The sequence below is a fragment of the Canis aureus genome, chromosome 21 (genome assembly GCF_053574225.1).
Source record: "Canis aureus isolate CA01 chromosome 21, VMU_Caureus_v.1.0, whole genome shotgun sequence".
Classification (NCBI taxonomy): Eukaryota; Metazoa; Chordata; class Mammalia; order Carnivora; family Canidae; genus Canis; species Canis aureus.
In genome coordinates, this window is record NC_135631.1 from 23,414,370 (window position 1) to 23,426,531 (window position 12,162).

Consider the following 12,162-nt stretch of genomic DNA (forward strand, 5'->3'; position numbering starts at 1 on the left):
GGAACATGTGCTTTAGGTACATCTGAATTTCTAATAATTTGAGTCATTTTCACTGAGCCAATTCATTTTTGCAGTTGTCTCTTGATGGGTGAGTCCCTCCTTAGTTTGTACCAGAGCCTTCGTTCACCCACACATATACCTGATACAGAGGGGATGAGCAAAACCCTATTGCTGGTCCATTAGACTGTTGGAACTATGTTACAGTCCAATAAAGAGAACCACTTCTATGTCACCCTTAACTATCCGGCAGAAGTCATGGTGTATATTTGGAATGACCCAGAAGTAACCCAGGAAGAAGTTAACTATTAAATGAGATCTTGTCAACAGGATTCAAAAAGGTATCAGAAATCTGTATTGGGTATAGATTGCCCCCAGTTGGTACCTGGAACCATTTTTGTAACCCAACCCCCAGAGCTGGCTCTGCTCACCTCCCAGGGTTTCTCCAAGTTTGCTTCACTCTGGTCATGACATCCTGTCTTTGACATTGTCAAGTTAGTTACAATGAAGTCTAGACAGAGCCCATCAAGCTTGAAGACTTAGCACCCAGCAGCTTGGAGAAGAGTCCAGAACATCCATGCTTCAGGAAAGATGGTGCTGCCACTGTGTGCAATGTAGTATCTATGGACAATTGTCCTGAAGGATAGTTATCCTTTACTTGAAATAGTTTCCCCATTCTTGGAACAAATTGACTGCCAGTTCGAAACTCACCTTCCCACAAAAATAATTATGAGAAAGATAGTTGTGCAAGGTTGTGTGGGCACATCTTTGACCAATATGTAATACACAGCAAGAAGGAATACCTATGCTACATAAATCAAGCAATTCTGGGTATTTCTCTTGGTGTTTCGTTCAAGGAATAGAATGTTGGAAATCCAGCAAAGCCTTAGAAACCACAAATTCTTCAGCAAAACGTTCAAGAAAACCAAATTTTGGAGTGGTTGAGTGGGGGGGATCAGAATGATTGTTTTACATCACATGGATGAACCAAGCAACTGATTGGCTCTTTCACTGTTAGACTTGATGATTTCCTGCCACATTAGACACAGAGTTAGATGACCTAAGACTCATAGAAGCTTGGGTTACATGATTCTTCAGAAAAATAAATGTAACAATAATACATGCAGGGCTTTTTGTGCTTGTCTTAGGAAATCGAGCATGCACTATTATATACAAGTCTCAATATCCATGAATGGGAAAGGTACCTTGCACTCATCTACTATGACAGAGTTGTGTGCGGCATAGACACATTGATTAGAGTTGCTTTCCCTATGGTTCTTCACATCATCATAAATGGACTGAGTCTTGGTCATTTCAATATCTTCATGCACTCGATGCTGGGAGTCAATAGTATCCAGCTCAGACTTGGAGAGGTGATAGACAATCCCAGCCCCAAATGAGTCCCCCACCACATTGACTGAAGTTCTCATCCTGTCCCTGGGAACAAAGAACAGAAAACATTTAGTGAAGAAGCAATGACATGGTGGTGGAGAGGTCGAGGTCTCAAACCAGGGAAACCTATGGTTGAGTTCTGGCTCTACTTTTCCCTCTGCCGGATATGGAGCAAGTCACTTAGTCTTTAAAAGCCTTGATTTCCTTGTTGGCCACCTGGAGATAACAATCATACTTCTCTCATCAACTTATGTGAAAATTAAATAATGTACATAAAGGGCTTAGCAAAATGTCTGATGGATGGTAAAAACCCAATAAACAATAGCAAAGAAAAGGAGAGAAGGAAGATTGGGGGGAAACAGTTCTCAGATCTCAGAATTAGCACCCAGGCTCCAGATACTGCTAGCTGTGTCCAGCAATTCCTCTTGATTTAAACCATTCTTCAAAGACTCCAAGATTACCTCCACTTACGTTACTTATGAATTCTTCCTGTGAATTCATCTCTTTGGAAGGACTGAAACCAACACCGCCTTTCCCTCTGCGCCTCACTCTTCCTGCAGCACATACAAAAACACGAACCCAGCTGATGGGTGAGAAACCCAGCCACAATTTTCTCCCTGACCAAGACGTGCAGTGACTGTGTGTCCTGGAAAAAACCAAGATACTTCGTCTTGCTCTCCCTGTTAACCTAAAAAAGTCAAATCTTCCAGAGTACCTCTTGAATCAGAAAGTGTTAAGTAAAGCCCTTCCTCAAATCTTGTTTCCCTAAGTTCTGATTTGAAAAAACAGGATGGTCTAGAACTCTCCTTCTTAGAAAGTCAGCACCAGGAAAACTAAGACCTTAGCAGTAAGTTATGTTCTCTTGTGCGTTAGTTCAAATCAGTGTGAAGAGTCCTTTTTTTACTATGTATGGTGTGAAATCATCATTTTGGTATAAAATACTCAAAATCTGAAAGAAAAGGATGCTGTGCTGGAAAGTCACAATCTTTTGTCAAAAAAAGAAAGATTTTGGGCAAAAATGCTGCCGAGACATCTTAGTTGAGAACACTCTAGGTTTTAATTTAAAAAAATATATAAGCATACTAGAATTAGTTCAAGGCAAAGTGGAAGTCTTAACTGGTTCTTAGAACAAGTCTTAAAATAAATTCTAGATGCTACTATTAAATCTATTTCTCCTTAGAGAAATGAAGCTGCACAAGGAGGAGTCTGGCCTGGCTTCCTTAAAGGAGCTTGTGAGCCAGCTCTTCTATGATTTCAAGTGGGAAGATGTTCCCCATGCAAAGATAAAGATCAGAGCCTGACTTCAATTCTCAGGGGGCATATCTCCATCTAAGAATGCTCTTCTCTTTAATAAAATAATAATAATAATAATAAAAGAATGCTCTTCTCTTCCCTTCTGCTTTGGAGAATCTGCCTTAGGGAGATAGAGTTTATACACAAATAAAGACTGGCTCCTGAGGTCCTCCACAAAATTAGGCACCAGAAGCCGAGATTAGTAAGAAACCCCAGTGTGAGGGGGTGAGAGAGTGTACGTGATGATAGTTAGAAAGAATATGGACTCTGGAGACAGCCTCACTTGGGTTCTAATGCCAGCTTTCTTTTCTGCTTGTTGGACAACGCTGACCATACTTAACATTTAACTGTGAGCCCTAGTTGCTTCATCTGTAAAATCAAAATAATAAAAATGTCCGCTGCATTGGGTTGTTGCAAAGATTAAATAAGATAACAAAGTGCTTAGCACAGAATTCTCTGAGACATTTAGCAAGAGCTCACAAAACATTAGTTATTACATGATGTGTACTTTAAATATTACTATAAATCTTATCAAGTCAATTTAAATATGTTTTTGGCAGCTCCTAGGTAGAATGCCCAAACATGCCTAGTTGAGCTACTATCTCCCCCTGAAAACATTAACCCTATTCTGTAGGACAATTCCTATGGTCGCACTCCCGGCTAACCACCTGAGTTTTTTGCCCATCACATAGCTGTGATCTACTTTGTTGTCTTTCAACTATACTTTCAATCCCTGCTGGCATGTGTTTTTGAGTCTTGCACCCAACATCCTTGACCAATTGTTAAATTTCAAAGATTGCTCAAGTCTTCAAGAAGAATTCTCTGAGTACCCATTTATATCATGACTCAGGAGAATCTACCTTATTGGTAAGTAGAAGGACCGAAGGTAATGGTAGTGGCAATGGTGATGAAGATGCTGGTAGCTGATATATCACATTTAATGTGTATAGGAATATGCTTTACAGACATCACCTTGTTTAGTTCTCACCACAACGCTGTAAGAAGTATTATGATCCACATTTAAGAAATGAAAACTCTGAAGTCTGGAGAGATTAAGTGGCTTCGCAAAGTCACACATCCTAGTAAAGTCATAGAACCAAATTTGAGCACAGGCAGTGTGCCTCCAGAATCCATTGTCTGCCTCATGATGCAAAGTGCCTGGGAGCCAAAGAGCTCTGATTTTGAAACTAGCTCAGCCACTTACTAAATGTATATAATCTGTGTGACTTCTTCTGTCAGAATTGTTCTCATGCAGGCAAAATACCTACTTTATGGGATTTCAAGAAGTTAAAACCAGTTCCTGACCCATAGTGACTATTCATTATATGCTGGCTCCTTCCTCTTTTGGGAATAACCATCACTCATATATCACCTCGTTATATGTGCAAAAGTACAAGATACTATGCTCAGGGTTAATGGCTTTTTCAGTTTAATAAATTCATTGCTACTCAAATAGGTAATATAAGTTTACAAACTCTTGTTTCCTCAACCCTTGACCTTCTCTGACACCAAATCCCTACTCTCCAGAGCAGCCACTGAATCGTTTTCGGAAAGGATATCTCTTCCATACCCTCAGATCTCCTTGAATTTGAAAATGACCCCTGACCAGAGGAAACAGATACCAGGCCAGGAATGACTAAAAGACAGAAGTGGGCAGAATCAAAGCATACTGATGTTTGACCCCAAAATCAAGATGGAAAGGGCCCTGGACTTAAGGATAGAGCCCTAACCCAGATCTTTTGACTCTCTTACCTTGAGCAGATCAACTCTCATCTGAGCATGAAATATAGAATGGGGCTAATCCTGACCTCACAGGAGATTGTGAGGGTTAAATAAAATGAGAGAAATATTCGGCATGCCTTAAGTACTCATTAAAATTGCAGGAAAAAAAAATAAAGCTTGCAGAAGCAGCAAATAGCTTTGCGGAAGTAAGAAGAGAACACAGACTCTAACACTTGCTGAGTTCTTTGTTAGTTCATTCATTCATTCAACAGATGTAAAGTAAGCATCCCAGTGTGTGCAGGGCACTATGTCCATGCCCTGGCAACAAAGAACAAGAAAAGGCCCTTCTTATGCCCTTCTTCCCCCTAGAACTCACACTCTCTTTACTTGTGTCCCCCCCATAGAGTGAGATAAATGTTCTACTAGGAATAAGTGTTGAGTGCTAGGGGATTTTGTAGGTAGGGCATTTTATATACCCTTGGGCCCCAAGAAAGACTTGAGAAGAAGTATCTCAACTCCTAAGGATAAGTCTAAGATAATGAGCTACAGCGAAGAAATGAATAATGTGAAATTGAGGAGATAAGAGTACCTAAGAGCATTCAGGAGGCAAATGAGTGTAATGAGAGGCAGAAGGTAAGAACTGACCAAATCATGCATGGCCTTATCGGCCAAGCTCAGGAGTCAGGGCACTATCCCAAGTGTGATGAGGAGCCCCTGAAGAGAAAGACCATGCTTGTCCCACTATGAAGAATGGTCTGATAAAGGGCAAGAAAGAGCAAAATCCACGTAGTGAAGATGTGGTGAGAGGTTATGAGACAGAATTACAGGATTTGAGGACTGATTGGTTATAGAGGATAAAAGAGAAAAGAAGCAAGGGTTTCTCTCAGGTTTCTGGTTTGGGCACCACTGGACAGTGCCACCATGTGTGTGGGACTTAACGGGCTGGGGTTCTCATGTCAGCTTTAATATACTGGGTCTGAGATTTGGGATCCAGCAAAGTAGGGATGCCCTACAGGTGGTAGAGTATATGGACTAAAGATCAGGATTGACAACTGGGCTACAGGTAGTGAATTAGGAGTCGAGACCTGAAGAGGTCATGGGTGGATGCCACAGGAGTGTTTGTTTCATCCTTGGAGGGAAGGTAAAGTGAGACAAGTACAGCCTTGTCTAGGACCCCGAGGGTGACCAACATTTCCTTAAATGGGCTGGGCATGGGCATTAAGCATCCACAAAATAAAAACTTAAAAAAAAATAAGAGTGTGGTGGACAATGCCAATTACTGGATAGAGTTCAAGTAAGAGACGAAAAAGAAATGCCCCTTGGTTTTAGTGACAAAGAGGTCATAATACTGATCTGGCCAGGGTGGTTACAAGCCAGAGGTAGAGAGAGATGCCAGCTTGCTATGGTAGAAATGGGAGAGAATGAGTAAGTGATAACGTTACTTAAAATCAATTTATCAAGACAACTGACTGAGAAGGTGAAGAGAGGAAAGGGAAGATGGAAGGAGACAGAGGTAGAATTTTGGGTTTGCTGCTGAGGCCACTGGGGGAATGTCTGACCAATTCTGGGGAAGTCCGAGTCTGGACAAAAGTAGGATATGGGAGTTTATGGTTCATATGTGGAAAATTTCTCTACAGGCAGATACTTTCATTTCATCTCACAACCAGTCCTAACTGTTCAGGAAACCCTGCTGACCTCAAGAGCTTTAAGGATCTCGGTAAAAAGAATTTTAGAGTGCTTGATGCTATCCTTGAGTCTGGACACTGTGTCAGAACTGTGAAAAGGAGACAGAGGTGGGATTAGAATCTTTCGCTGAATGGGATCCACCACAGATGCCACAGCTTTGGGGGCCACCAGGAACCAGATGAGAAAGGGGCTTGCCTAAGCTATTCACACGGAGGCACTTGGTCTGGTTCCCTGGGAGAAAAGGAATTGCCAGGGTGCTCTCTCTCTTTTCTATCTCTTGATCTAAATCCTCTGGCAGGAAGGTATTAGAACTGTCTGTTTCAGAACTTGCCTCTGAAATAACAGAGCCAAGGGAGCAGGGTCACCCAAAATTCATCTGGTTCCTTGCTTTGAGTTGAACCATATGAAATTGCCATTTCTGTAAGCTCCCATAGGCGAAATGTTGGCAATATCATGTGATTCGACTTAGCATTTATAGAAACAAACCATCACGTCTGCCTCTCGGAGTGCAGGGTGCACGGTGTGGCAGAGGGGTCCCCTGAGGCCCCAGGCCTAAGAAGGCGGGCACCATCCTAAGCATCCAAGGGCTGAAGCCACATGGGGTCAAGAAGGGAAAGAGGGCCCACCAAAGCATTGGTGAAGAGTGTAAACTTTGGATGGGAGCCTGGATTGCAGTGTTGGCTCTAGCAGGGCAAGTTACTTAGCCTTCCCTGCTCAGCGTCCTCATTTGTAAACTATGGAGAGTAATCCCTCCTTCCAAGCATGTTGAGGAGATAGTAACTGCTCATGTGTCCTGAGTGCTGGTCATCAAGAGGTTCTCTGCCAAACTCGGCATATAAAAGGCCTGACAGAGGGCCTGACACAAACCCTGTTGGCTCTTCATCCTCCTCCTTCTCCTTCTCCTCATCATCATGAGTCTAAGCGAAAAGGGGAGTAGACTACTGCCTCTTGTTTCTTTAAGTCTTGTGCATTCCTCTTTTTGCACTTAGGACACTTGGTTGGGACTTTTTTTTTTTTTTTTAACCTCATCTGTGCCCATTACTAGACTATAAGCTCTTTGAGTGCTGATACCATGTGGTCATGACATGGGCAGGGTAGAGGGAGGTGGGTGGGAAAGTATGTGAGGGAGGAGGGGCTGGGATGGATTGTTAAAGAGAAGATAAACTCTAGAAAGAGAATGAACTGTCTTTTGTTCAGCAAATGCCTGTCTGGGTGTCTTGGTGGTGAAAACTTAGGGCCAGGGCAAGGTGTAGTTGGAGGAGGAGGGAGAGACAGAGAGCCCAAGTTACCTTGCCTATACACAAACAAGAGAGGTGTCCCGATTGCTGCGGGCAAACGCAGAGATGGAGGTAAGAAGGCCCAGCAAGGCAAGAGAGACAGAGACCAAAGGGAAAAAAGGGCAGGGAGCGGGGCCTAGGAACGGGGTGGTGGGCACTAAAGGATTTTTTTTTAAATTTTTATTTATTTATGATAGTCACACACACACACAGAGAGAGGCAGAGACATAGGCAGAGGGAGAAGCAGGCTCCATGCACCGGGAGCCCGACGTGGGACTCGATCCCGGGTCTCCAGGATCGTGCCCTGGGCCAAAGGCAGGCGCCAAACCGCTGCGCCACCCAGGGATCCCAGGATTTTTTTAAAGAAAGCGAGTGCTTCATATTAAATTTGTGTTTCCATGCTACTTGAAATTATTAACAGTGGTTACTTCAGTGAAACAAAACTCAAGATTCAATTGTAGATAAAGGGACATTTTCTCTTTTTCATCTTTAAAAAAAATATTTTATTTATTTATTCATGACAGACACAAAGAGAGAAGCAGAGACACAGGCAGAGGAAGAAGCAGGCTCCTTGCAAGGAGGAGCCCAATATGGGACTCCATCCCAGAGCCCTGGGATCATGACCGGAGCCAAAGGCAGATGCTCAACCACTGAGCCACCCGGGTGTCTCTCTCTTTTCCATCTTATCAGTCTCCTGAGCTTTGCTCCTCCCCTTTACCAGATTTCTTTTGTGACACATTAAAAAATGATTTTGCTGTGCAGAACAGTAGCCCCACCCCCACCCCACCCCGATCTCTAATTTCACTGCCTTGAGTCAGGAACACTTTGGCAGCAGAGGGGAAGACTTTGGGAGAAAGGGCCACATCCCATGTGAGGTTGACATGGACTGGAGGTCAGGCAAGATGTAGAAAGAATTCTATGAGACTGAGAAATCAAAGCAAAAGACTTAAACATAAACCCCCGGCATCTTAGAGATACGATGGATGTAGGAATTGGTTGCCTCTTAAGACTGCCAGACATGGAGTGGGGCTTCAATCAGTTATGTGTGTGTGTATTTGTGTGCCTTATTTTTATTTATTTATTTATTTTTAAAATATTTTATTTATTTATTCATGAGAGACACAAAGAGAGAGGCAGAGACACAGGCAGAGGGAGAAGCAGGTCTCATGCAGGGAGCCTGATGTGGGACTCGATCCTGGGACTCCAGGATCACACCCTGGGCCAAAGGTGGTGCTAAACCACTGAGCCACCCAGGCTGTTGTGTGCCTTTTTTTTGTAAGAGAATGAGAACCCAGAATGGTGGGCCTGGACTCCCAGGGGACAGCCAGATTGTCTGGGTTTGAATTCCAGTTCAGCCATTCAATATCTGCTAAATCGGGCCAAGTTACTTTTCAGTGAGCCTCAGTTTCCTCAACTGTTAAATGGGGATTATATAACTAGCTGCCTCATAATTGGGGGCAACTTTCAAACAGGTCCACGTAAAGTGCTGAGAACACTGTCCTGAGTCCTTTTCATCATTTTTATTGATTGGATGCGTGATCTGTCAATTGGTGTTCAGAAAAACATCGAAGGACACCTGGGTGGCTCAGTCGGTTAAACGTCTGACCCTTGATTTCAGCTCAGGTCTTGATCTCAGTGCTGTGAGTTCAAGCCCTGCTCGAAGAAGAATCGAGGTGCATATATAGCCGCAAACAGGGCCTCCTATTCTCCCCTCCCTAGAGAATCCATGTTTCCTGCAAGTGAGGTCCCTGGCCTGCATCATAGCATCACCTGGGAACTTGTTGGCAATGGCAATTCTTGGTCCCCACCCCAGACCTCCTGAATCTCCAGGAGATGCTCAAGCTTGAGAATCACTGCTGTGCTCCTCCCAGGGAGGGATGCTAACAGGGAGCTTCTGAGCTCCCCCACAGGATAGAGGCCCCTAAGGTCTTCCTAGTAAGGCCCAGTTCAGCTCTATCCCTCAGCTAATAAATGTGTCCCCAGAAATGATCTCACCAGCAGTCTTATGTGATAAACGGGTCACAGATCCACTTGAGTTTCACCTTATTTTGGTTTTCCTCTTGCCACCTGTGACCAGACCCAGTTATTTATTACCTCTTCCTGGTACTAGCTCCCAGTTTTCACTCCATCCTGTTTTCTTCTGAGAGCGAAGGGTTGTCAGCGAGGTCTCTAATAAATATCTGCCGAGGATTCCTGACACAAAGGGCTTCTTGGACCCTGGGGAAGGTTCTGGTTTTACCAGCCCTGCCTATCCGGTGTTTGAGGACTCCGGCAGTTTTTGGGGCCCAGGATCTTGGTTTTCACCATGACATTTACAGAGCAGCCAAGCCTGCCCATTGAAAAGCATCCAAGGCTTGGCGGGCAGTAATGAGGCTGGCCAGCCTCCAGCAGTTGGCAAACACTGTGGCACATTAAATGTCACTGCAGGCTTTGATTTTAAATTGAAAAATTGCTAGAGTTATGGGAGCTTACAAACTTTGCCTGGAGAGAAAAAAAAATCCCCTCATCTTTCTTTTTTCTCTGCTTTCCCCCTACTGACTATTTTACTAGGGAATGGCCCACCTCCCCCTGCACCACTATGTCAACTCTTCCCCCCACCCCATTCACGCCGTAATGGGCACCCAACAGCCACGGAGCCCATGACCGAGAGCATGTTTCCAGAGCTCCACTTGCTGGTGAGAAAGAATGTGCCACCATTACTAATTCAAAGCAGACCTGACCTAGCTACAGACCCTGCGCACATTTTCCCAGGATCCTCTACCCCTGCTTTTTCTTCTCTTCTTAAAAGGAACATCCAGGCTTATTTGTGTACAAACATCCATCACCAGCAGAACCCTAGTCTAGTCTTAAAACCATAAGAGCACCCAAGGGCATTGGGTCTGGACTCTGCTTTGAAGCTGACGAGTTATTATTCCCATTGTCCCCATGACAAGTCCAGAGAGCAACTTCCTCAAAGTTCTACAAAGAGTAAGTACAGAGCTCAGATCCAGGGCTCCTGCCTGTGTGCTTTCCTTTCTCTGGTCACACGGGCCCCCTGCACCTGAGATCGGACCCCGGAACCAGAGGACAGCCCTTCATTTGTTCCTCCCTTTCCAGAGCCAGCCTGGGACTGAGTTTTCTCATATACAGTTTCATCAATATAGTTAACCCACATGTATCATCATTTTTGGGTTCAGCCAACTGCCTTCTGCTGGCACATCTCTGCCTGGAGTTAGGACACCCTGCTCTCTGCGCAAGTATGAACATGTGAGCGCTGGTGTTGGGTGATGGGAGGACCCGCCCTCCTATTCCATTCGCTAGCATTTAGGTCAGAAGTGGGCAGGGTCTTGGATGTCTCATGAAATGACTCTCATCCAACAGGCTTGGAAGCAAGTGACTGCCAAGAAGACCAGGACCCACAATGGCTGACCCACTGGGGCTGGAGGGCTTGAATTCTCAGAGTAGCCGAGACCTTGATTATACCCCATTTGTCTCCACTTAGGCTTTTTCTGTGGTTTTGTTTTAATCTTGGGAGGAGGAGAAAAAACAGGTCAAACACAAAATTCCCTGGTTAGTCTGCAGAACCAGGAGTGACCATCATAGGTCTGCCTTCCCTAAAACCTTCCTGATTGTGGGCCTCTTCGCTTTTGCCTACGGCTCGATCTCCTTGGTCTTCAGTTAGAAGCCTGTCAGGTGAGCTAAAGGGCCCAGATGACCACTCAAGCTTTCTTGGGCCCCAGACAAGACACTTAACCCTTTTAATTTTCATTTTCCTCATCTGTGAAACACACCTTAAGAGCTCTCTAGGGATTAATTGTTAACAGATTTTAAGAACATGGTAATATCCACCAAGTATCAGCTCCCTTCATTTCCAGATGACAGTAGTGCTTTTTTTTTTTTCACTCAAAGAAAGGTATTTGCATGATCATGAGGGGAGGCACTCTATAATAATAATTTATAAAAAATAAATAAATCTCTAATGGTGGATTTCAGGCCTCAGAAACAAGCCCAAGAAGAGACTAGGTAATATAATCACAGCAGGCCACGGTACACCATTTCGGGGGGTTCAAGGAGCCAAGAGGCAGAGGACTCAGGAAGCAAAAGTCACAGGGGAAGCAGATTTAAGTTCAATAGCTTCCTCTGTCTCTCTTCCTGTGTGGAAAAGCCTGGTTATCACAGAGCAAGTCTGTGGTTAAATGTAGCACACATTTATTGAGCTCCTACTGACCTTAAACTATCGCCAATGCCTTCATTTCCCTTTCGTCCTCCTCCCACCAATGCCTATCCCACCCCTTTGTCTCCTTCATCCCATTCCCTCCCAATATTTCCACCCACAAAGCACAACCGAATCTCAGCCACCACGATGGCCTGGTCTGAACAGGAAGGCTGCCCTGAAATCCCAGCCCAGGCACCCAGAACAACCAAGCTAGCGCAGAGGACCCAGCCCCAACCCCTGACAGAGACCAGCAGACACAGATAAGGGGCCATATCACTTACTCTTCACCTTCCCACTAAAGGTATTTTTGGACCATTTCTCTGGTGAGGAGTGAGCCCATCAGGAAGATCCACGACTTCCCTTGCAGCCCTCCTGAGGTGCAGATTATGTCTGGGGAGCCACCTCTCCATTCTAACCTAAACCCTAACAGCAGCCAAGCTCTATGGAGAGGTCAGTCTTCCTTCTAGCTTGTCAGATGTCCTTCCCCTCAGCAAATGTAGGTTTCTCTCTCTGGAAGGGCAGATGTATGGGGAAGGAACTGTTATTTTATTTTATTTATTTATTTTATTTTATTTTATTTTATTTTATTTTATTTTATTT

At 44.3% G+C, this 12,162-nt stretch overlaps 1 protein-coding gene across 5 annotated transcripts in view; it reads right to left on the reverse strand.

Moving 5' to 3' along the window:
• The window catches only part of SLC1A2 (solute carrier family 1 member 2), a 151,703-nt gene that overhangs the window by 11,419 nt on the left and 128,122 nt on the right, over window positions 1-12,162 (reverse strand). For all 5 annotated transcript variants that reach the window (XM_077863599.1, XM_077863597.1, XM_077863595.1 and 2 more), the window contains one exon: window positions 1,203-1,434. In XM_077863599.1, the coding sequence (XP_077719725.1) occupies window positions 1,203-1,434 (232 nt within the window). The remainder of the gene's footprint in view (window positions 1-1,202; window positions 1,435-12,162) is intronic.